This window comes from Alligator mississippiensis, chromosome 9 (genome assembly GCF_030867095.1).
Source record: "Alligator mississippiensis isolate rAllMis1 chromosome 9, rAllMis1, whole genome shotgun sequence".
NCBI classification, from domain to species: Eukaryota; Metazoa; Chordata; order Crocodylia; family Alligatoridae; genus Alligator; species Alligator mississippiensis.
The window spans coordinates 28,408,701-28,434,731 of record NC_081832.1 but is presented as its reverse complement, the minus strand read 5'-3'; the positions used below and the strand labels follow the sequence as shown (position 1 = coordinate 28,434,731).

The following is a 26,031-nucleotide window of genomic DNA, read 5'->3' as shown; positions in this document are numbered from 1 at the left end:
TTTAGTTTTGGTTTGTATCTGTATTTGTCATTTATTTAGGCTAGAAACAAGTTAGGCTATTTTAGGCAGGTGGACCATTTTTTGAAGAGATCAGAAAGGTTGGAGCCTGAAAGACTTCTTTCCTTGCCGAATGTGGCCAGTGAATATTATTGATAAACACCTGCTGTTAGAAAGTGCCTGGAGACCATCAAAATCATTCCTGTCCTCTAATAAAAATATCAGCAATTGTGATAAACAGAAATAAAAGTAAGTCAAGGAAAATGAAGGGAAACAGGTATGCAGGGGCAGTTTCAGGACTCATTTTAAAGAACTATTTTTATAAGAAGGAAATGAATGTGAATGACGGATAGCAGATCAGATCCTGCAGGCTTGAATAGCCCATGGCATTTAGTACAACTGATCATTGGGTACAGAGTGCTGACACTGCATACCCATGTGATTCAGGGCCTAGTCATAAGTGGGAACTCTCTGTTATTAATGTAGTCAACAAGGAGATTAGGGACCAGACTGTTGCCTTCTGTGTTCATTATTGTTATTCAGATAATTACTTTAGTGAGTTGTTGAAGACTGAGAGAGAAAGAAGGAAGGAGTGAAGTAGTGAGGAAAGGAAAGGAAAGAGAAAAGAAGGTAAGTGGGAAAAGGAATGTCTTGAGAAAGAAAGAATGCAAATACTCCTCCTGTGCTGAATAGTGGAAGCTCCTGGAAACAAAAGAAAGCCTTTAAATGCTGATTACCCAGAAGGGTCTTCCTGTCTTTGATGAGGGCTAAGGAGACCTTCCCTGCTTTTCCATGATTCTTTGACTTTTACCTCCCATTACTGAAACACTTTCTACTTGAGCAGCTCCAGGTAGTGTCCCCAGCCTCAGAGGTATTAGAAGTATTTGGCCCTTGGCCTCCATTGCTCATCTTTGACTAGGTGCTAGTTAAAATGTTTTAATTCTGCAGATGTTGGGAGATATTGAAATAAGAAGCTGCCTCCTGCTGTTTACTGCAGTCATTGATGTTACCATCTGCATCTGGGATTTCTGAGCTGAGTGGCAGGACATGTTCTGTTGATAACCCACCTGTCTGTCCGTCCTTTTCCCATTTTCAGGTTCTGTTCCTTCTTTTCTGTGCTCTAGGATTATTTCAAAATACATGTTTGCTTGTTTTCAAACTATGAAACTGGAGTCCTTTCTTCTTCGAAGGGGATACATACATGGTTTGGAACAAATGGTTGCTACTTGGCAAGACTGCAAATGAGAGTGAGCTGTTTTAAATTTTATTGTTTTTAAACTTCATTTAATTTCTTCCCATCTGTGTGTTTCAATTTTCACTTGTGTAAAATGGGTAATAATGATGCTTTCTTCTGGGAGTTAGGAGGGTTAATTAGTCCTGCAAGACACCCAGGACTTCCGATCCTCTGTTCATTGTATATATGGACTGCTCAAGAAGAATGTTATGTGGCATGGGTGTAGTGCTACCAACATGATATGCAGTGCTCTCTCCTTTTCAAGGGGTGCAGCCGTAGGCAGTGGAAGACTGGGGCTTGGGGGGCATAGCCCCCCCCCCCCCCCTCCGAAACTAATTTTGCAGTGGTCAGTGACACCAGCAGCACCATAGCACCACTCAGCATATTGCCAGGCCAGAACCCCATGCGTGCTTAGCTCCACACAGCTGAGGAAGAATAGGCTAACCATGCAGAGCACAATGGAAGTTGTAGTTATGCTGATGCATGCTCTCAACCTCCCCAAATAATATTTTCTCCCTCCATCTGTGGGTGCAGCTGGTTCAGTTTATCAGTTTTCCAAACACCTACCTGTTGTTAGGAATTAGGTGGGAGGTTGACTGAAGTCTAATTGGAGCAAAGCGGGTTAAGGAGAAGTCTGGAGGCTAAGTCAGGGAACATACCTATTCCCTTTAAGTAGAAGCTCACTCAGCACTTGTTATGGAGGCTCACAGTTCTTGGTGTACTCCTGGAATCCCAGTTGCTCCTAGAATTCAATGGCATTTGGTGATAAAATTCATGCTCAAGTGTTTGAAAGACAATGAGAAGGTGGAGCTGTTGCCATTTCCATTCTGACTGCTGAATAGGCTCTGTGAGCACCTGATCCAAAGTCCATTGCAGTCAATTGGACTCTTTCCATTGACTTCAGTGGGCATGGGCTCAGGCCTTAACTTATTCCTACAAATTTTCATAAGAATGTGCAGCATGTGCCCCATATCCATGATTACGCTCTAAGGCTTGTTCTGCTCTGATGCATAAATAATATACACTTTAAAGAAAAAGTGTATGATTACATAGTTAATGGATAAATGGAGCCATTGTGGTCTATTGACCATATAATAAGAGTTTTAAAAAAATGTCTTAATACAGCATTTACCCAGGAGACTGACAAGACTGTAAATGAGAATGAGCTGTTTTAAATTTTAGGATTTTTTAAACCTCATTTCATAGCCTTCCCATTTATAAAAACTCCCATCTTGTAAACCTTTCTTCATTTAAATTTAAAATGAGGACAATGAATTATTCTTTTCCTTAGTGGCTAGCAGATCATCTTAAACATGAAAGGTCTGGATTAAACTAACAAAAATCAAGACATATTTACCATTTTCTCCTTCACGGTTTGCAAGTGAACTCACTGCTCGTGAGCCAGACAGGGTCCATACAAGTTCCCCATCTAGCTTCTCCACTCACCTCTCTCTTTCCTGTGTCATTCAGTTATTATTCCCAGCCTGTCCTACCCCTCTGTAGGGGAAATTCCGTCTACTGCCAATACACCCCATGTTGATATCTGCAGTAATCTCTGCTACTCTTTTCTAGGATTGCTACCCCTTTCTGTCAGTGTGTTTGCAACACAATCCTGATTTAGAGTTAGATTTTTGTATGTTTTCCATCCAGAATGAACCATCCTGATTTTCTGTGCAACACTGGTGAGAGAACTTCTCCCTGTTACCTCTCTATTGAGATCAGTAACTTGTATTTTGCTAAAGCCTTCTTTGTAAAAAGGCAGTCAGGTATAGTTTGAAGAATCCACCACTTCCCTGAGTAGTCTGTCCAGTATTCTAATCCTCCAACTGTCAGAACGGTAAAACAAAAGACCATATGAAAGACAATCTCTATTCAGGTGGTCCAAGGCTAGGGCCCCAATTCATCAGATACTTAAGGACATGCCTAATTTTAGAGTCAATAGAACCATTCATATGCTTACAGTGAGGCACATATTTAAATAACTTGCTGAACTGGGCCCTACTTCTGAACCTTTTTAAACAGATACTGCCTGCCATAAGGTATTTTGTTTGATACACACAGGGCGCGTCTGTATGAGATGCTGACTGTGCAGTAGCCAAAAACTACTGTGCAGTAATGCGTCACAGCACAGACAGTGCTAATACACTTTTGCACAGTATTATTAGGCTACTGTGCAAGTAGCATCACCTAAAAGACATTCACTGGCACTACTGTGCAGAAACTCTGGTTACTGAGCATTTATTTAGTACTTGTTGATACAAGTGCTGAATTAATTCACAGTAACAACTGTGCAGTAGCATCTCGTGTGGACACACCCACAGGAACCTACGTCATTCCCAATCATCTCTTTTGTATTTGTGGCCAGAGATAGCCTTTGAGATTAGTTCGCCAAAGGAACCTGCTGTTCACAAACTCTTTCATAACGTTGACCACATTTCCATGCACAAGGTTTCTCAGTTATACCTCCCCTCCCATTTATGATTGTTCACCATTCCTGTGGTGAACTGCAGCAGTTCACTCTAACAGACAAGTATTTGGTGTATTTGTAAGTGTCTCTTTATGCCATTTTAGCCTTTGGAAACAAGGATGGGCTCAATCTCTGTGACCAGTCAACTTCCAAGAAGCCCTGGTCAGAGTTAAGGACATCTAAAATGACCCAGATTCAGATAGCTCCTTACAGGTTGATAGCAAAGGCCGGTTTCATCAGTGTTTCTCCTTTTATATATTTGAATTTTTCATAGCTATGTGAGCCAAATACACTGATTCAGCTTGACCTTGAAGGATATGAATCACAGTCATCCTAAATCAAACTCTTGTTATTTCAATGCAGGACATATTTCCCGCATTCAGGTTAAAACCCAGCATTTAGTAATTAGCACGGAAACAGGTTGCTCTGGTAAAATCTATTCCCCACCCTCTGGTCTCCTACACACGTAGGAATCTGAATGTAAGAGCACAGTGTGCTGTCTAGCATTGTGGTAAAGCTCCCAATTCCTGGCCCATGGCAGTAAATCTGCTTCTACATTGGGATTTATTTTTACTGAAGGCTACTGAGCCTTTACAGATCTTCCCTCTATTTCTAACTTTATTTGCTATTAATGGAGTTGGCAGGCCTCCCCTGTTAATGGGAGATTGCACCTCCATGGGCTTATTGGAAATGAAGATTGTTAATAAATAAAGCCCTGGGTCTTTAAACTCAAATTAACATTAATCAGATTAATATAAAAATAAAAAGTGTGGAAAATGTTTAGGACAGTGTTTGATTTCCCTCCTGCTGGCTTCTTCTATGGCAGAATCAGATCATCCAGAAGTAGTTGGCTTAACTCTGCCTCTGAAGTTAGTCAGGGAACTCTGATACACTGATACCAACAATGACATGTGGATAGGCCTCATTTGTAGGGCAAAAGTGTACTTTTTTGATCTGTGTGCAAGAAGGGGAAAGGAACAAAGAACTTCCCTATGAACCTTGGCTGGATTTTCTCTGGTGAAGGCAGCACAGATTTAAGTTGATTAGTCTTTTCTTGGCACATCTGAAGCCACTGTTATTTGGGTAACAGTGAATTTTGACTTGCCAGCCTCATTCACCTAAGTAGTTCTCATTCATATGGGTAGCTCAGCTGAATGAAATATGACTGCTTGTATGTGCACAGATCCCTGATGTGTTTGTAGAATCAGGGCTATAGTGATGTTGAACACCTGGGTCTCCTATCTCTCATATTTGGAGAGCTGAATGCATTCCAATATCTTTTCAGAATCAGGGCTTAAGAATACCCCAGTGAAGTGATACTGGGTTTATTGAAGAAGAATTATACAAACTGGTATTCTTTTTCCAGAAATACCAACATTGTTTAGTAGCTGGTACTACAGTGAGGACTTCTGTACCTATCTGGTTCAAGCTGTCTTTGCACAATGCAAGATACTCCTTTCTAGCCCTAGCCAATTTAAGATTGATTTACACCATGGACCTTGATGCTTTATGTCCCTTAAAATATTTTATTCTAAAGTATCAGTAGAGGTTCTCATTACCCATGTACATCTCATTCTTTTTTTAATCATCCAAGATTGCTGGAGTCAATGTGGGTGTGTAGAAGAAATGGGAGCCCTAAATTGGAGCAGTGAGTTTTTTAAAATACCACTACAGTTTAAGGCGAAGTAAACCCCTGTGTCATGTACACCCATCTCTTACCTGTGTCTCCAGCAGCAGGGTGGGGAGGGTGAGCTGCTGGTGGGCAGAGCAGTCCCTGGGCTGCAGTGGGGAGGGGCAGAGGAGGGACTGGTGCTTCCCCCTGCGGCAGCGGCAGCCCCCGCCCCCAGGCAGCACCCACCCACAGGCACCCAGCTCAGGCAGTCCCAGAGAACACTGCAGCCACGGAGGAGAGGACCGGATCCCCACACAGCTCATGCAGGCAGGCAGGCTTGCCACTTTTCTTTTTTAGTTCAGTGCAGCCTGCCTTCCCCGGCTGCTGCCAGGCTGCCTGCACGAAGCCCAGTGCTTCACTCCATGGCTGTAGGGCAGCAAACTAAAACTGCCCTGGAGGTGTTTTAGTTTGCTGCACCCCAAGTCATTTAAGGCACATTATGCCACCGAATGTGCTAAAGCGGCTAGAACTAATGTGCAATACGCCGCCAACATGTGCAAACACTAGCACCATTCAAGCAGTGCAAAAGCATTTAACCAGCCTTACAGCGTGGTTCACACATGCCCCTCAATTCGTCTACACATGCCCAATAATATCTGGAGGCAGTGGTACATCTGCAAATTAGTTATGCAGTGTTCATGCATCCTTTTTTCTGTTTGCGGTTAATTGCCTTTCAGTTTTATCACCTGTCACCTCATTCTTGAATTGTGAGAAACAACAAATGTAAATTTAATTTTAAAGTAGGCGGTTTATTTTTATGTTCAGCTCTGGCATTTCACCTCACCTAAATCTCATTTGAAAACTATGTATTCATCTTTCCTGTTCTTTTTCACATGGAACTCTTTCCAGGCCTCTGATATGTTTTGTTATCTTTGTCTGGACACCTTTTATTTCTCCTAAATCTTCCCTAAATGTGATCAGAACTGACTGCAATTTTGAAATTTTGAAGAGCTGTCTCAAAAGAAAATTGTATCCATATTGGCCAGCGGTGCAACCATCATGTGTGAGAAAAGCACCTTTCACCTTGAGTTATCTGAGTTACATCTTAAAATGAATTTAGATTTGTTTCTGAACTTGCTAGCTGTGAAGCCATCTTGCTTCAGAGTAATGTCACATCTTTGGCTGGTTTGGAGCCCTTGTGTAAAAGGCTTCTTATTTTTCCAATCCCTAGGGTGAAAAAAAAAAAGAAATTATTTCAGTATTTGATATTAAATTCTATTAAATCATTAAAGTTTCAAATGTCAGTAAATTTCAAGGCTATGATTGGACCTTCAATCTTAACTACCTCCTTGTGCCTGTTCATTATAGTATGGTATTTAATTATATGTGTGCAACATTCTCAAGTATTGCAACATAATTTTCAGTATTTCTCTACAACCTTAGATCCAAACAAGGACCATTATGTAGTACTTCTGCTAGAGTATTTATGCCAGATAAGCAGATTCCAGAAAAGTCATCCTTGAAAAGTACAAGGGCATGCAGCAGGGCAGGATAAGGATTCAGATTTGTCCTCCTGAGTTTCTCTATCTGACAATTCTGCATTTATTACAGGGCAAAGTTTTCAATAGCAGAGGAAGATTCTCCATGCAAATATACAGTAGCAACTGTGTGTGCTTCCTTTGGTGACATTACCAATGGAAATTAGTACAAAGAACCTCAAGATATAATACAAGCGTAATATTTGTGTACATGGAATGGAGTTTGAATGTTTAGCTTTTGTACATGATTCTGTACCTTGTAGACATTGTTCTGAAACATCAAACAATAAAACCTGAAAATAGACTTTGAATAAAATAGGCACTGCTATGGGGTTAATGGCCCTTACCTTGGGTTCTCTTTGGATACAAATAGCACAGTTTCTTAAGCCTGAAGTGTCTAATAGTGTTTCTCCTCTCAGTGAAAACTGTCTTCTTATCATGTGGCTTAATCTGCTCCAGATTTCTCCTTCATGAAAAAAAATCATGTTCCTAAACCTGAGTTAAAGTCACTTGGTACTCAGATACTGTTGTGACAGGCTGATTTAGTAACATCTTTAATAGATAGATTATTGGCCAGGTTCACCAGCTGTAAATCAGCATAGATCTATTGATTTTGGCTAAGTTACCCTGATTTACACCACATGAACATCTGCCCTTTATCTATGTATTTTATCTATTCACTCTGTGTGCAGCAAGTGGGTTCCCATACTCTGCCTATCACCATGGTGCTGGGATATCTGTGATACCTCAGTAGAAAACTTGCAGCCAGAGAAGATCATATTCAAAGGACAGACATCTAAATGGAGGCTGGTTAGATAGATAGATAGATAGATAGATAGATAGATAGATAGATAGATAGATAGATAGATAGATAGATAGATAGAATCTATCAAGAATTTTTGAGAAATGAATGGCAGCATGATAAGACTGGAAACAGCAGGACAAGAAATATTTTTTAGTGGTATAAATCATGAATTTCAGCTTCTCTACAATAATGTTTCTCCATATAGCCACACTCCATAGCACACCTTAAGGATCATTTGGTATTTTACTAGTGCTGTATTATTTGATGGTTTACGTAGCACCTTCTACAGATAGGATTTGCAGTTAAACTGATGATAAGGGTCTGTTCTATCTTCCATACAAACTGGATGTACAGATTTTCTACCCAGAAAAAAATGGAATTCTTCCTTTTCTTTTTTTTTAGTCCTTCTTGCACAGTTTGATTTTTAATGGTTTCCAGCCCTTTCAGAGACTCTAACTTCACATTTTTCCCCATGTTTTAAGGCAAAGGTTGCCATTAGTTCTGTGTTCCAGGGCATTGGGTGGAAGGTTTTAAACTTATGATTACAGTTAGAAACTTTTGTCTTCTCTGGCGGTTTGGCGGGCTCAGACCTACCTGAATGGAGCCCCTTGTTTTAAGTACAGAGGCCTGATGTTAGTGAATGAGTTAATCAGTTGTATCTGTTATTTAAAAAATAAAAATATATTCCAGAAACCCTCTGTGAAATTCATACTACACTCAGGGCAGTGGCAGGTAAAGAGGTTTGGAGCTCAGTCTCTTGCATCATACTTAAAGCCCTCTTTTGTGTGCACCTGTCAGCCAGTGTAGCCCCTGGGAGCACACTCTCCCTGAAAGCCCACAATATGTTAACTGTAAATTGCTATAGTGCCTCCATAAACTTCACTGGAACTGCAGTGGCTGGCACTTTTGAGGATCTGGCCCATGGTATTTTGAGCTAAATGATCATTCTTTTTTTAATTCCTTTTTTTTTCCTTTAGTTTTGTATTCAGACCAAAGAACACATTTTACAACAAAACTTATTTATACATTGTCTCGTGTCCCAAAGCCAAACCCAGGCATGTCTGGTCGAGGAGATGAAAGGGAGGGCTTCCACTTGCTCTGCTCCATCATGTTATGTTTACTTATACTTTTAAATCTCAGTTTAAGCCCAAGAGAAAACTAAGGATCCAGATAAATAACAATACATAATAAGAAGTTTTGGCAACTTTTAAAACTGGAAGCTCTTTTTTAGAGTGTCAATTGTATTTGTTCATATGTAGTGCATATGTAATCAGAACTTAATAAAGCTATGTTACCGAGTACACCAGGGCTGAGCTTTCAAGCATGCAGGCCTGAAACAAGCCTGCATATCATATGAATTTACTCACACCATTGGCTCAGTTGATTTGGCATCCAAGGACCAGAATCAGATGCTTCGGCTGAGGGTGGAAAGCCCACATAACAGTTTTGTCCTGACACCTGGGCCACATCCAGACAAGCGTGGCTGTGCAGTATGTGGCAGCACAGACACATCTGCAGTGCCATATAACACACATTCAGCTGTTCTCCACAATATAAGGTAGCAGTGCAGGTAGGGAGGTGTTGGGTCATTATAGATCAACTAAAAAAGATATAAAGAGCATAAGTTGTCACAAACTCAAGCTCAGTTTATCAGATGCTATGAAAGGGCAGCATAGAGCAGTGTATAAAGTGAAGTGATTTGAATAGAAAAGGTAGGAAGGAAGGAGGGAGTGGGAAAGGAAGGGAGGCAGTGCTGGGAGAGGCATACAGATAAAGAACATATAGGAACAAAGGGGTCACAAAAGCAAATTCAGGTAATGGCATAAGAATCCATAGTCCCTGTTTAAACCCTGCTTAACACAACCTGGTTTGTGGATGATTTCTTGTTCCACTGTTTGCCATTCAAACTATTTTTCAAAATTTTGCTGCCTAAGAACAACAATACTGAGGTCAGTGAAGGAATGACCAGGGAGGTTAAAGTGTTCTGGCACAGACCTTCAGCTGCCTATACTTGTGCTTGTTCACATTCTAATTAGAATGCTCTAGTGTCACCTCACAGTCACGTGTATTAAGCCCCCGTGCACTTTAAACTGTGGGGGTGCTTTATGTAAACCTCATTGAATGAAGTTGAGATAAAGTGTCCTGCAACCATTTTAAAATGTGCGGGGCCTTAATACATGTGACAGTGAGCCATTTTAATTAGAGTGCCTGTCCAGGAACTGTTCTACCACCCCACCTACCCACCCTCTGGGTACTGTTTTAGTACCCTGCCTACCCACCCCCAAGCACATGTATAGGGAGCCTTTGTGTCTTTCTGCACTTGATGTCAGATTAGTGTTCATTCATTCTTACACATAGAGATCACACTGTTTGTCCAATATAAACAGCAAGCGGGCATTATAAGAAGGTGGTGGGATATATTATATATACAGCTGCAGGTGAATGAACCTTAGATGTTTACTCCTTGTTATTTGGTGCAGTGATGATGTGATCTCTACTGATGTGGGGCATAGAAGTCATTTGGGTCTATTGCAAAGCCTGACTCAGTGAGGATGGGAGTTAATTAATCTGCTGCTTGAGAGATGCAGTTTGAGGTTGTGGGAGGGCTGTCTGTAAGCCAAGATAGGTTTGTCCCCCATGACTACCTTGAGACAGTCATCCCTTTCCAGGAGGGGTTGGAGGTCATTAATTATGGCTGCTTGCAGAAGTTAAAAAACAAACGTGCTTTACCAAAAGAAGCAGGGTGTTACTTCAGCCTGGCTCTGCAATGTCTATAAAGATCGTGTGCTTCAGTGGGGCTTTTTGGAGCTTTTAACTAAAGCTGATTCAATGAGCTATTAGATAAAAGCACCAAAAATCTCCCCTAACGCACTGGACCTTTGCTGAAATCCAGTGAGCTGGGTTGAAGTAACGCACTACCATTTTGAGGCATGAGCAGGGCTCAGCACAGGAAGGTGTCAAGTTTAAAGTAAAGCACTATTTTTTATTTGTTTTTTTTTACATCTGCAAGCACGCTTTGTGTCTGAAGTGTTCAAACTGGGGGCTACAAATGACAGCCAGAGGGATTATGTTGTCCTTGTCCTACGGTTAGTATTGTAGCAGGTCAGAATGAGGTCTGGCTCTGGCTTTGTTGATTTGAGTGGCCATAAATTTGGGATTTTATTGTAATTGTAGGAATCCCCGCTCCAGAGCATTAAAGTGTGCATCCCAGTTGGTGGGATCAGAGCAGATACAGCTGTAACAAAGAACTTGGCTGTAGATAATGGATCTAGTGGTGTGCTTATGGTGAAAGCTGGTGGCATGAAGGTAGCTGTGGCAGCTGGTTGGTTTCCTATACAATGTGGTGATGATGTAAGCACTTCAGACTTTCACTGTACTGTCTAGGAAATGAATCTGCTTTGTGAAGTATTCCAGAAGTAGTTTGATGGAGGGGTGGAAGATGTTAAAGTCCTAGTGAAATTGCTCTAGAGATTCCTTCTGATGTGTCCATATTATTAAGAAGCCATTGATGTACCTAATGTATACGAGAGGGTTGAGTGGGCTGCCATGGAGGAAACAGACTTTAAGGTCTGCCATAAATATATTGGCATACTGTGGGGCATAGGCATGCCTAAGGCAATGCCTTTTATTTATAGGTATAGGGAGTCCCCAGCCTGAAATAGTTGTGTGTGAGGACAAATCAGGAGAGTATAATGGAAACAAAAGCAGTGTCCTCATTATGGATCGTGTTCTTTATGGCGTTTAGTCCATCCTCGTGGGGGATGGTGGTAAACAGAGACATGGTATCCATAGCAGATAATATAGTGTTTGCTGGAAACTTGTCAATAGAGCCCAGTTTCTTTAGGAAATACGGGGTGTCTTTCAAATAGCTCTTGCCCCAAGTAGTGTATAAAAATAGGGCAGAGTCAGGAATAGGATAGCCAGAAACTCCCTCAATGATGGTGTCAGAGATAATGGGGCATCCTGAGTTGCCAGTTTTGTGGATCTTGGGTACTAAGGAAAAATAAAAATACCCCCCCCTCAAATTAGCTTCAACTGTGCAGGGAAAAACTGTTATCTCAGATATATTTCACAGGTACTTAAATGAGACAATGAGCTTGTATAGCTATAGAATTGTGTAATAAAAGGCTTTGTCCTGGAAGAAATATGGTGTCTATTTTTACCCTTAGACTTCTTCACAGCAGAAAAGATAATTCCAGGAAGTAGAAACACTGAGTAAACATTGGGCGATTTGCTTTCTTCTCTTGTTTTGGAAAAGGGCAGGAAAGATTTTTCTTAACCAGTTCTACATAGAATTTCTAAAGCAAACAATCAAATTCAACAGAAAGTAATTTTATAATAAATTTATACTATATAAATACATTTTAATTAAAAAGTAATATTCTCCTAACTCAGATCCAGGAGATGGTCCATTCGGATGCCACTTCCTATGATTCCAACCGTCAAGTTCCCCTGATCAATCGACCAGGGATGTTAGCCGGTCCCATGACTGCCCTCAGCCAGTCACAGCTGATTTCTCAGATGGGTATGCGGAGCGGTGTTACCCATGGTTCCCCATCACCCCCAGGAAGTAAATCTGCTACACCTTCTCCCTCCAGTTCTACTCAGGAAGAGGAGACAGAATCACATTATAAGGTACGTGCAGCCATGCCTCTTTTGACAGACATACTGTAAGAGAATGAGAGATGATTTTTACAGTTATAGAAATAACTTGCAGTAATAAGAGGATATGCCTTTGTCTTTCTGTTGGATACAAAAAAGAGACTTTCCCTGAGACAGGGAGATTGGTTACAGAGAGCAATTCTGAGCTGGGAAGTGGGAAACCATGACAGGTTTGCAAATCATAGTGAAGGCCCCTAATTCTGAGAGAAATCTCTTCCCCTAAAAGATTTTTGATCTTATGCAATTGCCAGATTCATCATGCTACAGTGTTTTTTCAGATAGGATTTTGATAATAAATACATTGTTTAATGCTTGATTTTTTTTTCCAATTGCAAGACTGCTCTGCAAACACATATCAGATTTTGGGGGGGAATAAGGGGCAAAAGGCAAAAATCGAGCCAGGAGCTTAACTAGCCCACTGGAAGTTGTATGTGTTAGCTAACAATAGCAGCACAAATGTCAAATAACAGAGAAACATCTATCTTTTAATTCACCTGGATAGCTTTTTAGCCAAAAGTTTTTAGCTAGAACAGTCAGTAAACTGATAATGACACAGGGCATATCTACACAACAGTCACAACAAGCAAAAAAGCATTGGCTTCAGTCAATGCATCTGCACAAGAAGTTTCCTGCAGAGCTGACTAATTAGCTCTGCAGTAAATGTCTCGCTGTCTACACGTGCACCCTTATTGGGACACAGGAAACCAATAAACTCCACAGCAGGGTAGTACTTGTAAATACTACCCTGTAAATACAAGTACTATCCTGCTGCAGAGTTTTCTCATGCACAGCAGCACACATGTAGACACTGACCCAGATGGCTTCAATGTGGGGGCTACTTGCTAGCTAGCTCAGCACTCATGCTCTAGCCAGCCCCTCCACATCACATTGAGCCTGGTTGGAGTAGCCCCACGCAGGCAGGCTGACCCTCCTCAGCCCCCTGCCAGCTAGGGTTGCTCCAGCCCATCTCAGTGTGTTGTGGTCCAGGGTCACATGTAAATAGTATGCCTGGGAGCTTCCCAGCAGCAATTCTCCAGAGTTTATTGCTGCACATTAATGGCATGAGTAGGCATGCCCAGTGAGTTCCATGTTGCATTGGTTAGAGTGTTACCAGTTCTCAAGCCAGCTATATTAAAGCTAGTTCAATTATGAGTATAGTACACTGTAGTCATCTCAGCGTAGACCACAAGTGTCAGAGACATGGCCTATAGGCCAGATCTGGCCTGTGGAGTCCTATCATCTGGCCTCTGGTGCTGCGTGTCCCTGGCTCCAGGGTGGGTGCCATGTGTAGCATGGGTCATTGCCAAGCTGGAGTGGGTGTAATGTGTGTCCTGTACTGGCTAGAGAAAGTGCTGCCTGAACTGGATCCAGTGTACAGGGGTGGGGGCAGGAGGGAGTAGGTTCATGGGCCCAATCTGTCCCATGGAGCTGGCCACATGCCGTTTATCCTTCCCATGGACCAGCCCTATCCTGTTCATCTGGCCCACAGAGCCAGATGAATTTGACACCCCTAGTGTCAATAAACATCTTGGCTTTTGTGAAATTTGCTTGCTATTATTATTAGACTGCCAGTCAAAAGCTGGTAGATGTGAAGTGTGTTCAGTAGATGAGGTGACTTGGTATATGCAAAATGTTGAGAAGGCAGGATTAAATACATAGAAGAGATTATAGAGTAAAAATAATTTGCCTCAATGGGATTGATAGGAAAGAAGGATCAAAAGAGAACTTGGACTAAGACTTCTAGACCACTTTAGTCATCCTACAGTTTTCTTAGATAATACACCAGCAGAGCAAACTCCTCCTGCCCAGGCAGAGCGTAGTGATAGTGATGGCACAGCTACAGTGTTCGTGGGCGCTCACTGATCATTCAGTACTTTGATGCTTAAACTAGCAACTTTGTGGGATAATGCTGACCCTTCTTTAAAGACTTTCATGGAAAGACTACCCCTGGAAGTCTTTTACTTACTTCTAATGATGTAATAGTGTTGAAGTATTGTTATTTCCTGGATGGTCTAGGAAATAAATGAAAGGTAAGGATTTTTTTGGTGATATCTTTTTATTGGACCAGCTCTATATTTGAGAGAAATGTTAGACAAGTTTTTGAGCACAAAGGCCGTGAGCCCACATGCAGTTTGGCTCCACAAACTGCACACATGGAATATTAAAATGTGCCCCGCACTGCAAATTTGCAGCATGGGGACAAAATTTGTTACCAGGATTTCCTGGCAGCAAAAAAATAAATAAAAACAGAAAAAAAACCAGCATGGTGCATGCTACAATAGCATGCTCTGGAATAAACAGAGGCTTGGTCCTCCAGGGAAATGATGTGGCTGCTGGCCAAAGCATCTCCACTCCTCCATTCATACCCTGGCTGCTTTGGGAGGAGCTGGACAAAGGCAGTTTGCCCCAAGTGGGACACTGTGTCCTGCAACAAAGTGCACATGCAGGGGCATATGCTGCATTACAAAGCGGCACAAATTTGTGCCACTACTATTTATGCCACTACAGGCACACACCCCTGCACATCTGGATGCAGCCAGACTGTCATTCCTAAGGTCTCAAATGATTACACACTTTTACAAGGATCAGTAATTTGTTGGCAGTGCAACCACATTTTCAAAAGAAAAACTTTCTGAAAATCAAATTGTGACAAGCTCTGTGTGTATAAATGGGTTAACAAATAATACAGTGACAACTGAGATGTAGTAGTACCAGGGCTAAGCAAAAATAACAAGTCCTTCCTCATGAGATTTCAGGAAAAAAATTCTCTATTTTCATTTAATTTTCCATAAATGGCAGTTTTCACCTCAGAACATGATATATCAGAGCATTGTGTGTGGATGTAGATCTTCATAGGAACTAAATTGCAAGAATTGACATTTTTATCTAAAAACAGATGGATTTTCTGAATTCCTCAGATTTTGCAGTGTTGGAATTTGATGGTGACTTTTTGGCACAGTGCTAGCAGCTAAAATTCTCCTTGTCAATGCAGTATGAGTTTGAGACTTACTCTGTGTCGGCTTCATTGTTCTCCAATATATCTCTTCCAGTTTCAGTCTGATAATGCAGTACCATAGGACTAGGCTGTAAAATCACTCTTTATTTGCTGATACATTCCTTATACATCCACTGTGTCAATGATGGATGTTAGTGATAATGAACTATTTGGAGGAAGTGTGAGATTCTTACAAGACAGTTAAGGCAACTTTTAAGCTAAGTACAGACATTCAAAAAGCCCAAGCCTGAATTGATTCAATCTTTAGAGGTTAGTCTAACCTAAATAGATAGAACCAATTTGCAAGTGAATAGACCTTCACTTTGGATTCTGGAAATGCAGCCACATGTCTGCAGTGGCTTAGGCTAGAAGCTGGGTGGGGGCTGGGCACTAGAGCAGCCTTCAGTTCCCTTCGGCAGCAGCTGCAAGACTGGAAGGAAGCTGACTTGGGGGGCGGGCCATGGCCAGGCCCTGGCAGGCCACTGAGAATGAGTGGGGAGGGGTTTTAATCCCTACCCTGCCCTGCAGGAACCCCAGCCAGGGTGTGCCTGGAGGGCAAAGAGGGAAGCAGCCATGCCAAGATAGTCCCCGGGTAGGGGGTGGCCAGACACCATCCAGGACAGCACCTCAGGCAAAGTGGGGACAGGGAGGAGGATTAAACTTCCCTGTCTCCCCTCTCTCCCACATGCATGGGGACCCCAGCCAGGGTCTGCCTGAATTTCTGCCATACTAGCCGCTCATCCAGCAGGGGGCATGGCCAGAGCTGGCCAGGGCAGCATTCTCAGGCGAAGCGGGGGTAGGGAGCAGGGAGGGGGATTAAACTCTCCTATCTCCCCGTACAGGCATGGGGACCCCAGTCAGGGTCTGCCCACAAGTCCTGCTGAGGGTGGGCGTGGAAGGGCCGGCCTGGGCTGGGCCGCAGGAGCTCCGGATTGCTTCCAGCTCCCCACGCCCAGGTCAGCCCAGACTGTAAAGGAGCCACAGCCAGCTGGGAAGAGAGCTGCCCCCACAGCCCAGCCCAGGCCAGCACCTTCACACCTGTCCTCACCAGTGCCTGCTGCCAGGTTGATTCAGCCCTGGGTGTGCCAGGTGGATAGTGGGCCCTTCCCAGCGAGCTGCAGCTCCATGACAGCCTGGCCCAGCATGCACAGGCAGCGGCTGGCAGGACAGCGGCTCAGAGGCAATGCTGCTGCAGCTGTGGGCAGATGCCTAGGCAGCCAGACTGGCCATGAAGGACAAGTCCTTTATGCCTGCAGCTGCCAAGGCCAGCTTGGAGGTGCTGGCAGTCCTGGAGCCTGGTAGCCGCCTGTCGCAGGAGCTCATGTGCCCACCAGCTGCCTCCTCCACCATGCTTCCCCTCTGAGCTTCTATATGTGCTCATTGCTAGGCTTGGCCACTCAAGGAGTGGGATCAAATGTGCTTGCGGACTTGTTTCTTGGGAGCATTCCCAGTCTTAGTGGGAGATAGTAGAGACATAACTTAATTGACCTCACTTCCAGTGTATTTAAAGCTTAAAAGTGAGGGCTAGTGCTTGCATGAAATCAGAAAATGTAGTGGTTTTATTTTCACTCATTGTGTCCTGAAAGCTAAACAGCCTTGAATCTGTGTTCTTTCATCCAAGAGCAGTGGTCTGAAATTGCTTCCATTATATTGCCAGGGATGGGATTTTCAAAGGAAAATTTAAGAGCAATTTTAGTGGATTTGGGGTGTCTAATCCCCTTGGAAATTCCAGGCCTGACTGTAGAAGTAAGATGCATTCAAAGCCATACTCTCCCAGTGTGGGGGGCCAGGACTCTCTATAGCCTCCATCATCAATACTTTAGAAATCTCCTTCCTTATTTTATGAAGTCAAAAGGTAACCTGTGGAAGTCCAGAGGTCCAGAACATCCTATTTATAAGTTCATAGTTCTAACCTGTGAATTGTCCCGTCTTACTCCTTGGTTACACCCAGTGTTCTGCCTCTCCAAGGGAAGAAAATATTTTACTACAGATCGGTTACAATTTCATAAATAGCAAAGAGCTTTACCATGTTTAAATAAAATTGACAGTTATCTGAAAGTCAGTTGCAGCTCAGGAAACACCTTAAGATGTACACGCATCCCAAACAGTATCTTTTGGAGGCATCCCACAGCTATTATTTAGGATCTTTACCAAGAGGCATTCAACCCTCATAACAGTTCCCTCTGCACCAAGCAGTAAGCTCATGTATCATATCTGGAGAGTACAAGAGTGCTCAGTGAGCCAGATTGTACCAGGAAAGCACTGGATCACTCAGGTGGAGCTAGCCTATCCAGGAAACACCTACAGGGATGCCTTGCTAAGCTCCCCAGGCTTTGATGGGATCATGCATGATGCACCATCTTTTTGGGTTACCATATTTCCAGGTCCAAAAAAGAAGACACCTGTCACCAGGGGGTGGGGGCAGGCAGGAGGAATATGATAGTGTGTGGGGGATGGGCGGGGGGGAGTGACATGCTGCTGCCCTACCCCTGCCCATTCTATGGCCCCTCACTGATAAGTCACACCTCCACAGCCCTGCTACTGCCCCTCACTCCAGACCCACTGATCCCAGCCCTGCCAGTGCCCCTCACTCCCAAACAGCAGTACCCTGCCCCCCACCCGTTGCTGGTGCCCCTCACTCACAACCCACAGCCCCCGAGTGCTGCCAGTGCCCTGCACACCCAACCCACAGTCACCCATCCTGTACCCCATGCCCCTCACTCCTGATCTGCAGCCCCTGTCCCCTAGTCCTTCCAGTGCCCCTCACTCCCAACCCACAGACCCCTGCCTCCCCAGCCCTGCTGCCCAAGCAGCTCCCTCGCTGTGAGCGCTCTCTTTCTCTTTCTCTCTCTCTCTCTCCACCGAGTTTGTCGGACCCACACGGGGAGCACGTGACCCCCAACAGCCAACCTTGCCCACTGCTCCCAGCTTGGAGCAGCCAGCCCCGGAGAGCAGAAAACCCGGATATGTGCTGTTATTTTAAAAACCAGACAGGACACAACACAGGGGTCCAGAAAAGAGAACATGTCAAGGGAAAACCCAGACATATGGTAATCCTACAAAAAGAGAAAATGGCCAGACTTCCTTCGGCCTTCTGTGCAGTGAAGTGGCTGGGAAGGAGCAGCTAGTGTGTTTCTCTGATTGCAGCTTGATTGTCTTCAGCACTTTTAGGAAGGGGACAAAAGTGATGCAATAGTTCGAGGGAATTCAGCCAGTTGAAATAAACAGCCCTATGGCACTGTTTGACTAGGTCCTTCCACTTTCACCTGCTGTGACTGTGAGATGCGTCCTCTCTTCAGTTTTGACTTGGGCCAGTAATAATGTGTTATGTTATTTACACATGTTTTGGGAGTCCCTGTATGTGGAAAGCCTGCATGTGACCTGCCTTCAAGAGACCTGCATATACTCAGACTGTCTTACTACACTGCACCAGATTCATTCACCAGAATATTAACTCAAACCATAGTCTATTTCTTGGTGCACAGATTATGAAAATTATAGATACTCCAATGGTATAAGCTATAAGCCCTCACATAGTCTTTCATTTAGCTGAAAAGTATCATGAATGGTTATGGAAGTGATCGTGAATTCATAAGAATTTCTGATAATTTATGGTTGTTCTTGGCCATTTGGTTTAATGTCATGCTTTGGCCAGGGGTGTAGGTTGTAGCCATGTTGGTCTAAGGGCATAGGCAGACAAGGTCCTTTGGGTAAATCCAATATCTTTTATTAGACCAACTCAAATAGTTGGAAAAATTCTTCTTTGCAAGCTTTTGGGTACCAATACCCTTTGTCAGGCTGAGGAACCATCTGCAGTTGGTCTATGCTCTTCCTGGATGGAATAGTAAAGAAGCCAGAAGCCAGCATGCATGTGAGAAAGCCAGTCAGTGAAAATGTAAATTGAGGTAGTCAATGGGTGATAGACAGGTGGAGGGTGGGGAAGGGGAATGAATATAATAACTGCAGGGTGGTTGCTCCCTCCCCCTCCCATCCTGATTTGTGCAAAAGATCAAATAAGATTAAAATTAGCTGAAACACTCACCAGTAGGGAGAACCCTTCTTATGTTTTTTTTCCAACTAATTAGGTGGCCTTTCACCTCTAGGGACTCCAATTCAAGTCTGTTTGGCAATTTTAAATTAAGTGCAATTTTTTTAGTCTCCTTGCTCATTTGCTAATGGGCAACTGTCCATTTGACAAATCTCACTACACTGAAATAGGACTTAATGACCAGTCAAGAGCTGATGAACAGAGAACATTAGTACTACTGCCCTTTAGTCCCCATGACTAGAACTGTGCCAGCTAAAATGAATCCTCTTAAAAACTCTACAGTTTCTTAGCATTGCAATCAAATCAGCAAAACCATCATAACAAGGACCTTCTTTAGCCAGACAGTCAGTCATGGTTCATTACATTTTATGCTTAATGAATTCATATTCAGGTCTGTGTCTATTTTAAATGTTTAAAACAAATCTTCCTGATCAAGTGGTAACTCTTTAATATAATTGCTTAGTAGCCTGTGAATGGCAGGGGCTTCATAAGCACGAAGACTCACTATCTTTTTGGTTCAGGGAAAATGTTTCCAGAAGCTAGAATATGGGACTGGCAGACAGTTATCCTGTTATTTTCCTGGCTTAGCTGTTACCTTTGGACAAGTCAATCTCTCTGTCTCTCCATTTTTCCTTCTAAAAGATGGAGATAATAATATTCCCCTACTTTCAAGGGTGACTATATGTTCTGTTTATCAGCTATCACAGATGTCAGACACTATCTTGTAATTATGGAAGGCCTAGGGGTACAAGTACAGAACAGTCTCAAAAAAGCAGTCACAGTTAAGCAATATGGGTTGCAAGGTTCAGCAAGGGGTATTAATGCAATCTGAAGTCTAACCCTATCGTCAGAAAAAGTTGGTCAGTGGCACAAACTAAAAGGGAGCAAAAGATTCAACCTCTGTGTAAGCAGAGGGTATGGGCATGTAAATAGTGTTCCATGGGGTAAGAAGGGGCCATGGCTTTACTGCAGTGCAGCGGCTTCTTGGTAACTGCTCTTCTTCTATGGTAAGTAAAAGCCTCTGTCACTGAGGGTTGAGGCTCTCTGGCTTAACTTCTATTTACCTATATTGAGTAAATGACAGTTTTTGTGGAGCAGTTGGTACATAATAATCCTTGCCACTTTTCACCTTGCAGTCAGTTGTTTTTATGTCTATATCTTGAGTCTAGACCCCCACAAAAGACCCACCCAGTTATAGTCCAATGTCCCACAGAATGGCCTACCCAAAACAGTTGATCCCATGAGCCAAGATAATCCCAGATGAATTGAAAGCAGCACTGATCCAGTGCATTTTATACATTCTAAATTCCCACCAGATTCAGTGGGCATTTGTGGAGAACATGAATTCTGGGGCTAGACCCATGCTGTAGGGATCTCCCTTGAAATCTTCCTAGGTGTTACAGAAAAATCAATTTATGTTACCTCAGTATTTATAGCATTCCTAAAGCCCATGGCATTCAAGCAGCTGTATGTATTTGTTTAAGGAAAAAACTGGTATCTCATTAAGTTGATCACTGAGTATTTTCCTAAACTTGTGTCACAGTTTGCTTTGTGAATACCCCAGAGGTGAAATTTTCCTGCTGGTGTGCGTACCTGTCTGCACATGTTCATGCAATTTGCATGGTCTGCATCAACAGGGGTGAGGCACAGTTGCCTTTCAAATGTCAAATGTCTCTGAAAAAGCACAATGATCATGTGTGCTTATTTTCTCTGTGCTCTACAAGTGCATGTGGTTCCCTTGCCTGACTGGTGCTGGGCAAGGTTTCTACTGTATGAAGAAACACCCACACAAAACATAGGATGATGAAAGGTAGGGAAGAACTTGTAAAGAGGAATGATAACTTTATTAGGCTTGAAATCAGGATTAGAGCTGGTTGAGAAAACAATATAAGACTGAATGAATCAATCAATCAAGGGAATTAACAATACAGAAGCACATTTTGAAGAAAAAAATGGGGTGTGTGCTACTGACTAAAAACTACAGGGAAGCAAAACAAATAAAGAATGGGAAGAGTTAGGAAGGAATATGAGGAAATTAGCAAAAGCAAGTGAAAAAACACCTGGGACATGTTTAATGGAAAGTTGTGTAAAAGAAGTGGGTAGCAGGTAGGTTGTAGCAGACTACCATTTCAGTCTTGATGTTCACAGGAGAAAATAAATATGACCCCACAGAAGAAAATGCACTGCTGGAGCAACAATGAGGAGCTCATGAAACTAATATGAAGAGGGAGGATTGCAGCACTATGATTGAAAGTAATGAATTTTCCAAGGCTGCGTCTCACAGTTCAGGTAGTTGGGATAGATACAAAATACAGGACTTGAGGCACAGCTAGAGTGAAGCAGAGTGGAAAATGAGTGAGAAGCCAGTCTGAGAGGCCCTCCTATTCAAAAGAGATCAGTGAAAGAGCTGTGGAAAACTCAGACCAGGAAGTCTAGGGAATGCTCCTGAATGACTAGGAGATGTTCCTGAATGACTGATCAAGCATGCAGTGGGAAACCAGGTAGAGATGACTGAGCACTAAAACTCCACAGGATATCCCAAGAGAGGTCATGTTTAACTAACCTGATTAATATCTTTGGAGCAGCAACAATAGGAGCAGCAATGGGTAGAGAAGACATAGAGAAGTGCTGGTAAGACATCAAGTGTGAGGCAGATAGAAAACAGTCTTCCATTCCAGGTTTGTTCATTCTGTATAGAACTGATAACCTGGAGACAGGAATACGCATGGAAAGTCACAGTGCAGGACAGCAGTAACAGGACAGAGTTCTGTGGGAGGCAGGACTGGGATAGCAGTAGATGCCATAGGCAGGGAATAAGATGCCTTGGAAGGTTAGGGAGGCAGTGAGAAGGAAGAATTCAGTAGGCCTGGCCCTAAGCAGTTAGATTTGTTCCTCACCCCTTTGAATTACAAGGCATTTGTATAGAAGTGAGAATGGATTCAGAGGGTATCATCAGGTGTGATCCTTTGTCTGCAGTCTTTCAGCACCTGGGGTGGAGGATGGGTGTGAATTATGCTGACAAGTGGAGAGTTGGGGGTGGAGGGAAGGAGAGGAGAGGGAGAGGAGTCTTATTTGCCAGGGCTCACCTCCTTTGAGTGGCAGTTGCTACTGCTGCTGCCATAGCAGCATGGGTCAGGCTGCTGCTGTTGAAGCATAGGCAGCAGCATGGGCTCCCCAGGGGACTGCTCCTGATGTTCTGTTCAACCCACATTCCCTGGGGCAGGGCTCTGCCTCTTATGGGTCACTGCACCCATTTACCCCGCAAGATATATTTTTGGGCATGGAGCTGTATCTGCCCAGCTCCTATGGCTATGCTGTGCCTGCTGTGGCAAAAACTGTTTGGGGGAGGTGGCCATACCGGTGCCCCCTCTAAGTCAGGACCTAGGACTGGTGCCCACTTGCTTTACCCCAGTTATGCTACTGTGTGTCTGTGGTAAGAACTCTCCTTGTATTGCCTTCCTGCCTCCTTGTTTTCCCCATACAAATTTTACTAGAATCTTTAACCTCAGTGGAAGTGAACAAATCATTAACAGGTAGCTCTTGGTTTTACAGGTTACTGGAGAGAAGAGACCATCAGCAGACCTGGGCAAAAAGCCCAAAAGCCAAAAGAAGAAGAAAAAGAAGGACCCAAATGAGCCACAGAAACCTGTGTCAGCTTATGCCCTGTTTTTCAGAGACACACAAGCGGCTATCAAAGGGCAAAACCCCAATGCTACCTTTGGAGATGTATCAAAAATTGTTGCATCAATGTGGGACAGTTTGGGAGAAGAACAAAAGCAAGTGAGTTTCTGACCCGATTTATTGAAGCTGTTGAATTGGGTTTTTTTTCCCCTGTTAAAACAATATAGAGGGCTATAGAATTGCAGAGCATTTTAGAAGTATAGTAAGGAATATAGGCACCTAAAAGTGCATGCACAGAAACAGAGGCTATTTTGAGTGTGTTTATATAAGTGCCCATTGTTAGACCCCAACGACTAGGGAAACGACGATCCAATTCCTCATGGGTCCTGTTACTCATCAGCCAGACCAAGCAGGGAGAAAACACCAACATACATTGCTCGCAGCAGCTTTATTCAAAATGGAGACAGCTTTGGACTAGCTCCCAAAAAAACAACAAACTGAGGAGCGCCATGAACAATGGTTCTTTCCACATTTTATACACCTTGGTCTATGCTCATTAAGATTCACCCCTCCTTCTGTTCCACCCATTTCTCCTCCCATCTCAAGCTCTACCTCTGTTTACTGTTTGCTTCATTAGCATGGAATTGCCTATGCATTTTATTCATTTACATGCCTTTTTGCCATGAGCTCATGTCCAAGGCCATGAACTTACTTCTTTGGTCAATGGGTGGACTTTGACCAAAACCTGGAAACTTCTTCACCAGTCACCATTTACCCTTTTTTCATATGTTCGTCTTGGATTCTGTTACCAGTTACATGTTGTTTTTCACATTCCAATCTGTTTTTCAGTTCTCGGTTGTACCATCTTCTACATGAGACTTCACCTCATTCACAGCACACAGACTCACACAGACTCATTTAAAAATGGTTGACACAGTTAAGATAGTTACTTATCATAAGCAAATGGCTGGCTTAGCATAAGCATTCATAAGCAAAATCTGTTTGCCTAAGTGTCTTGCAGTATACTTTTAATATATCATTCTGCCTTGTGGTCAGCAGCTCTGCTAGGCCTTTTATTCAGCTGCAAATCCAGTGTTCCCCAAGATCCAGATATTGCCACCCTAACACCCATTGCTACTTGAAGCAAGTTGTAGTAAGATTCAGGTTCTAGGGGTGGCTGTGACACCGTCTGGTGATCACGCAACCCCTGTCCTGCTCCAGCTTTAGGGTATCTGCCCCTTCTTGCTCACCTGCTACACCTTCATGTATCCTTTGGATGATCAAAAGGGAGGCTGCCTAAGGGTCATAGAGCAAGCCCCAGTCCTCCTGGCAGTCAGCAGGTCTCTCCCATTCCCCACGGGTCTCAGCTGTGCCCCTCTTGGGCTTAGTGGGCCTGCCTGACCTGTTGATACCACACAGGGCACTTGTAGCCTTAAGGGCTATTCATGGCCTCCAACCTCCCATGCAGCCATGCCTATGCCTCACAGATGTTACTGTACCATCACTCTCTTGTCAGGGCCCCAGCCTTCTTGGCCTTAACCCATTTGTATAGCTGGGCCTTCTAACCCAGGCCTACTGTGCTGGACCTGGCTTTGGGGCACCAGCTCTTGTCTTGATTATTTTAGTTCTGGGCACCCCTGGCCCTATCTCCATTCTACCCAAGTGGTGAGCCTGCTTCAGCTCTGCCTGGGCCCCCTAGCCATGTTTCAGTACTGGTTTGAGTAATGAGCTGTTTCAGCCCTGCTTTGGGCAATGAGCCTGTTTTGACTTGGTTTGGGCCCTATCTCCACCCTGCTCTGGGTGCTGAACCTATTTTGGGTCTGTGTGCCTGGGTCCCCTGGCTCTGCGTGGCTTCCGCCTGAGCTAAGCTACCCTCTTTCTCTTGGCTGCAACCTGTTTTTGAGCTAAAGGCCACACCATGTCCTGGGCCTCTAGCACGTGGCAGGCTTGGGACATCTGCATGCCCTCAGGCGCTATTGGGATCTCTGCCAACCCCTGATAGTCCCAACCACCAGTTTAAACTGTAACAAAGGAATAAGCGTACTGACTATAACATACATTTAGCCTATTCTAGGTGCACACATCAATAGTAGTTCGTGGCCTTGCAGTAAGGCTTCCCCTTACCCTAAGTTTATTCTTCTGTAAGGCACCAGCCTCTTACAGGTAGTCCCCAGGGCAGCACAGAAGTGAGCCAGGTATCCCTCTGCTGCCTTCCAGACAAGGAGCTCTTCACTGTGAAGCTTACTGGGCCAAACTGCCTGACTTGACTCAGGCCCTAGGCTTATATACTGCCTAAGCCCTGCCCCTTCCAGTCGGGTAGAGCTCCAGTCCGGTAGGGGTTTCTCATTATCAGTCAAAGAGAGATCTGGTATTCTCCTGTGTGTTTCATAGTTCACATTTACAGAAATTCACAATTCTGCCCCAAAGCATGGACTCTTGCTTTAAACACTGGCCAACAACTTAGGGCCTGATCCACCTGTCACTGAGAACTCACTGAAAGGATTCTTAGCAGTAACTTTTAGGAAAGGTGCAGCAGATAGAACAAAACTAATGTAAAACTGACACATGCTGGGGAGTAGTTTTATGTCTCATTTTGCTTTGTGTCAGATATAAATTATATATATAAAATGGGGATAAAAGCCATTTTGCTGAACTGCAAGGATGTTTGACTTCAGATGAGTAGTGTTTATAAGGCTGCCGGATACTTCCATACTCTTTTTCATACCATTCCTATTTGTCATCCCCTGATGTATTTTGTTCTCTGTAGTTCTGAAGGAAATCATTAACATGTGCAAATATCAAAATATAATATACCAATATTCACAGGCTCTTTTAATAGAAAAGACAGGCTCTTTTGATGTAACTCAGTGGCACAGCCCTCGCCCCCATCACTGAATGCTTCTGATGCAGAGTGCCACAAGATTTGGTGAGACTACAAGTAGTGTGACAAGTTGTTTCGAAGTTGAGTCAATACTTTGGTTATTATTTACAGTGGGCTTAACAGCTGTTTTATTGAATGTACTCTTGCAAATTACTTTCTAACACATGTGAT

The 26,031-nt window shown here is 43.4% G+C and overlaps 1 protein-coding gene across 4 annotated transcripts in view; it reads left to right on the top strand.

Annotated features, from left to right (window-relative positions):
* The window catches only part of TOX2 (TOX high mobility group box family member 2), a 397,444-nt gene that overhangs the window by 306,112 nt on the left and 65,301 nt on the right, over positions 1-26,031 (top strand). For all 4 annotated transcript variants that reach the window (XM_059733260.1, XM_059733261.1, XM_019490298.2 and 1 more), the window contains 2 exons: positions 12,049-12,288; positions 22,911-23,138. In XM_059733260.1, the coding sequence (XP_059589243.1) occupies positions 12,049-12,288; positions 22,911-23,138 (468 nt within the window). The remainder of the gene's footprint in view (positions 1-12,048; positions 12,289-22,910; positions 23,139-26,031) is intronic.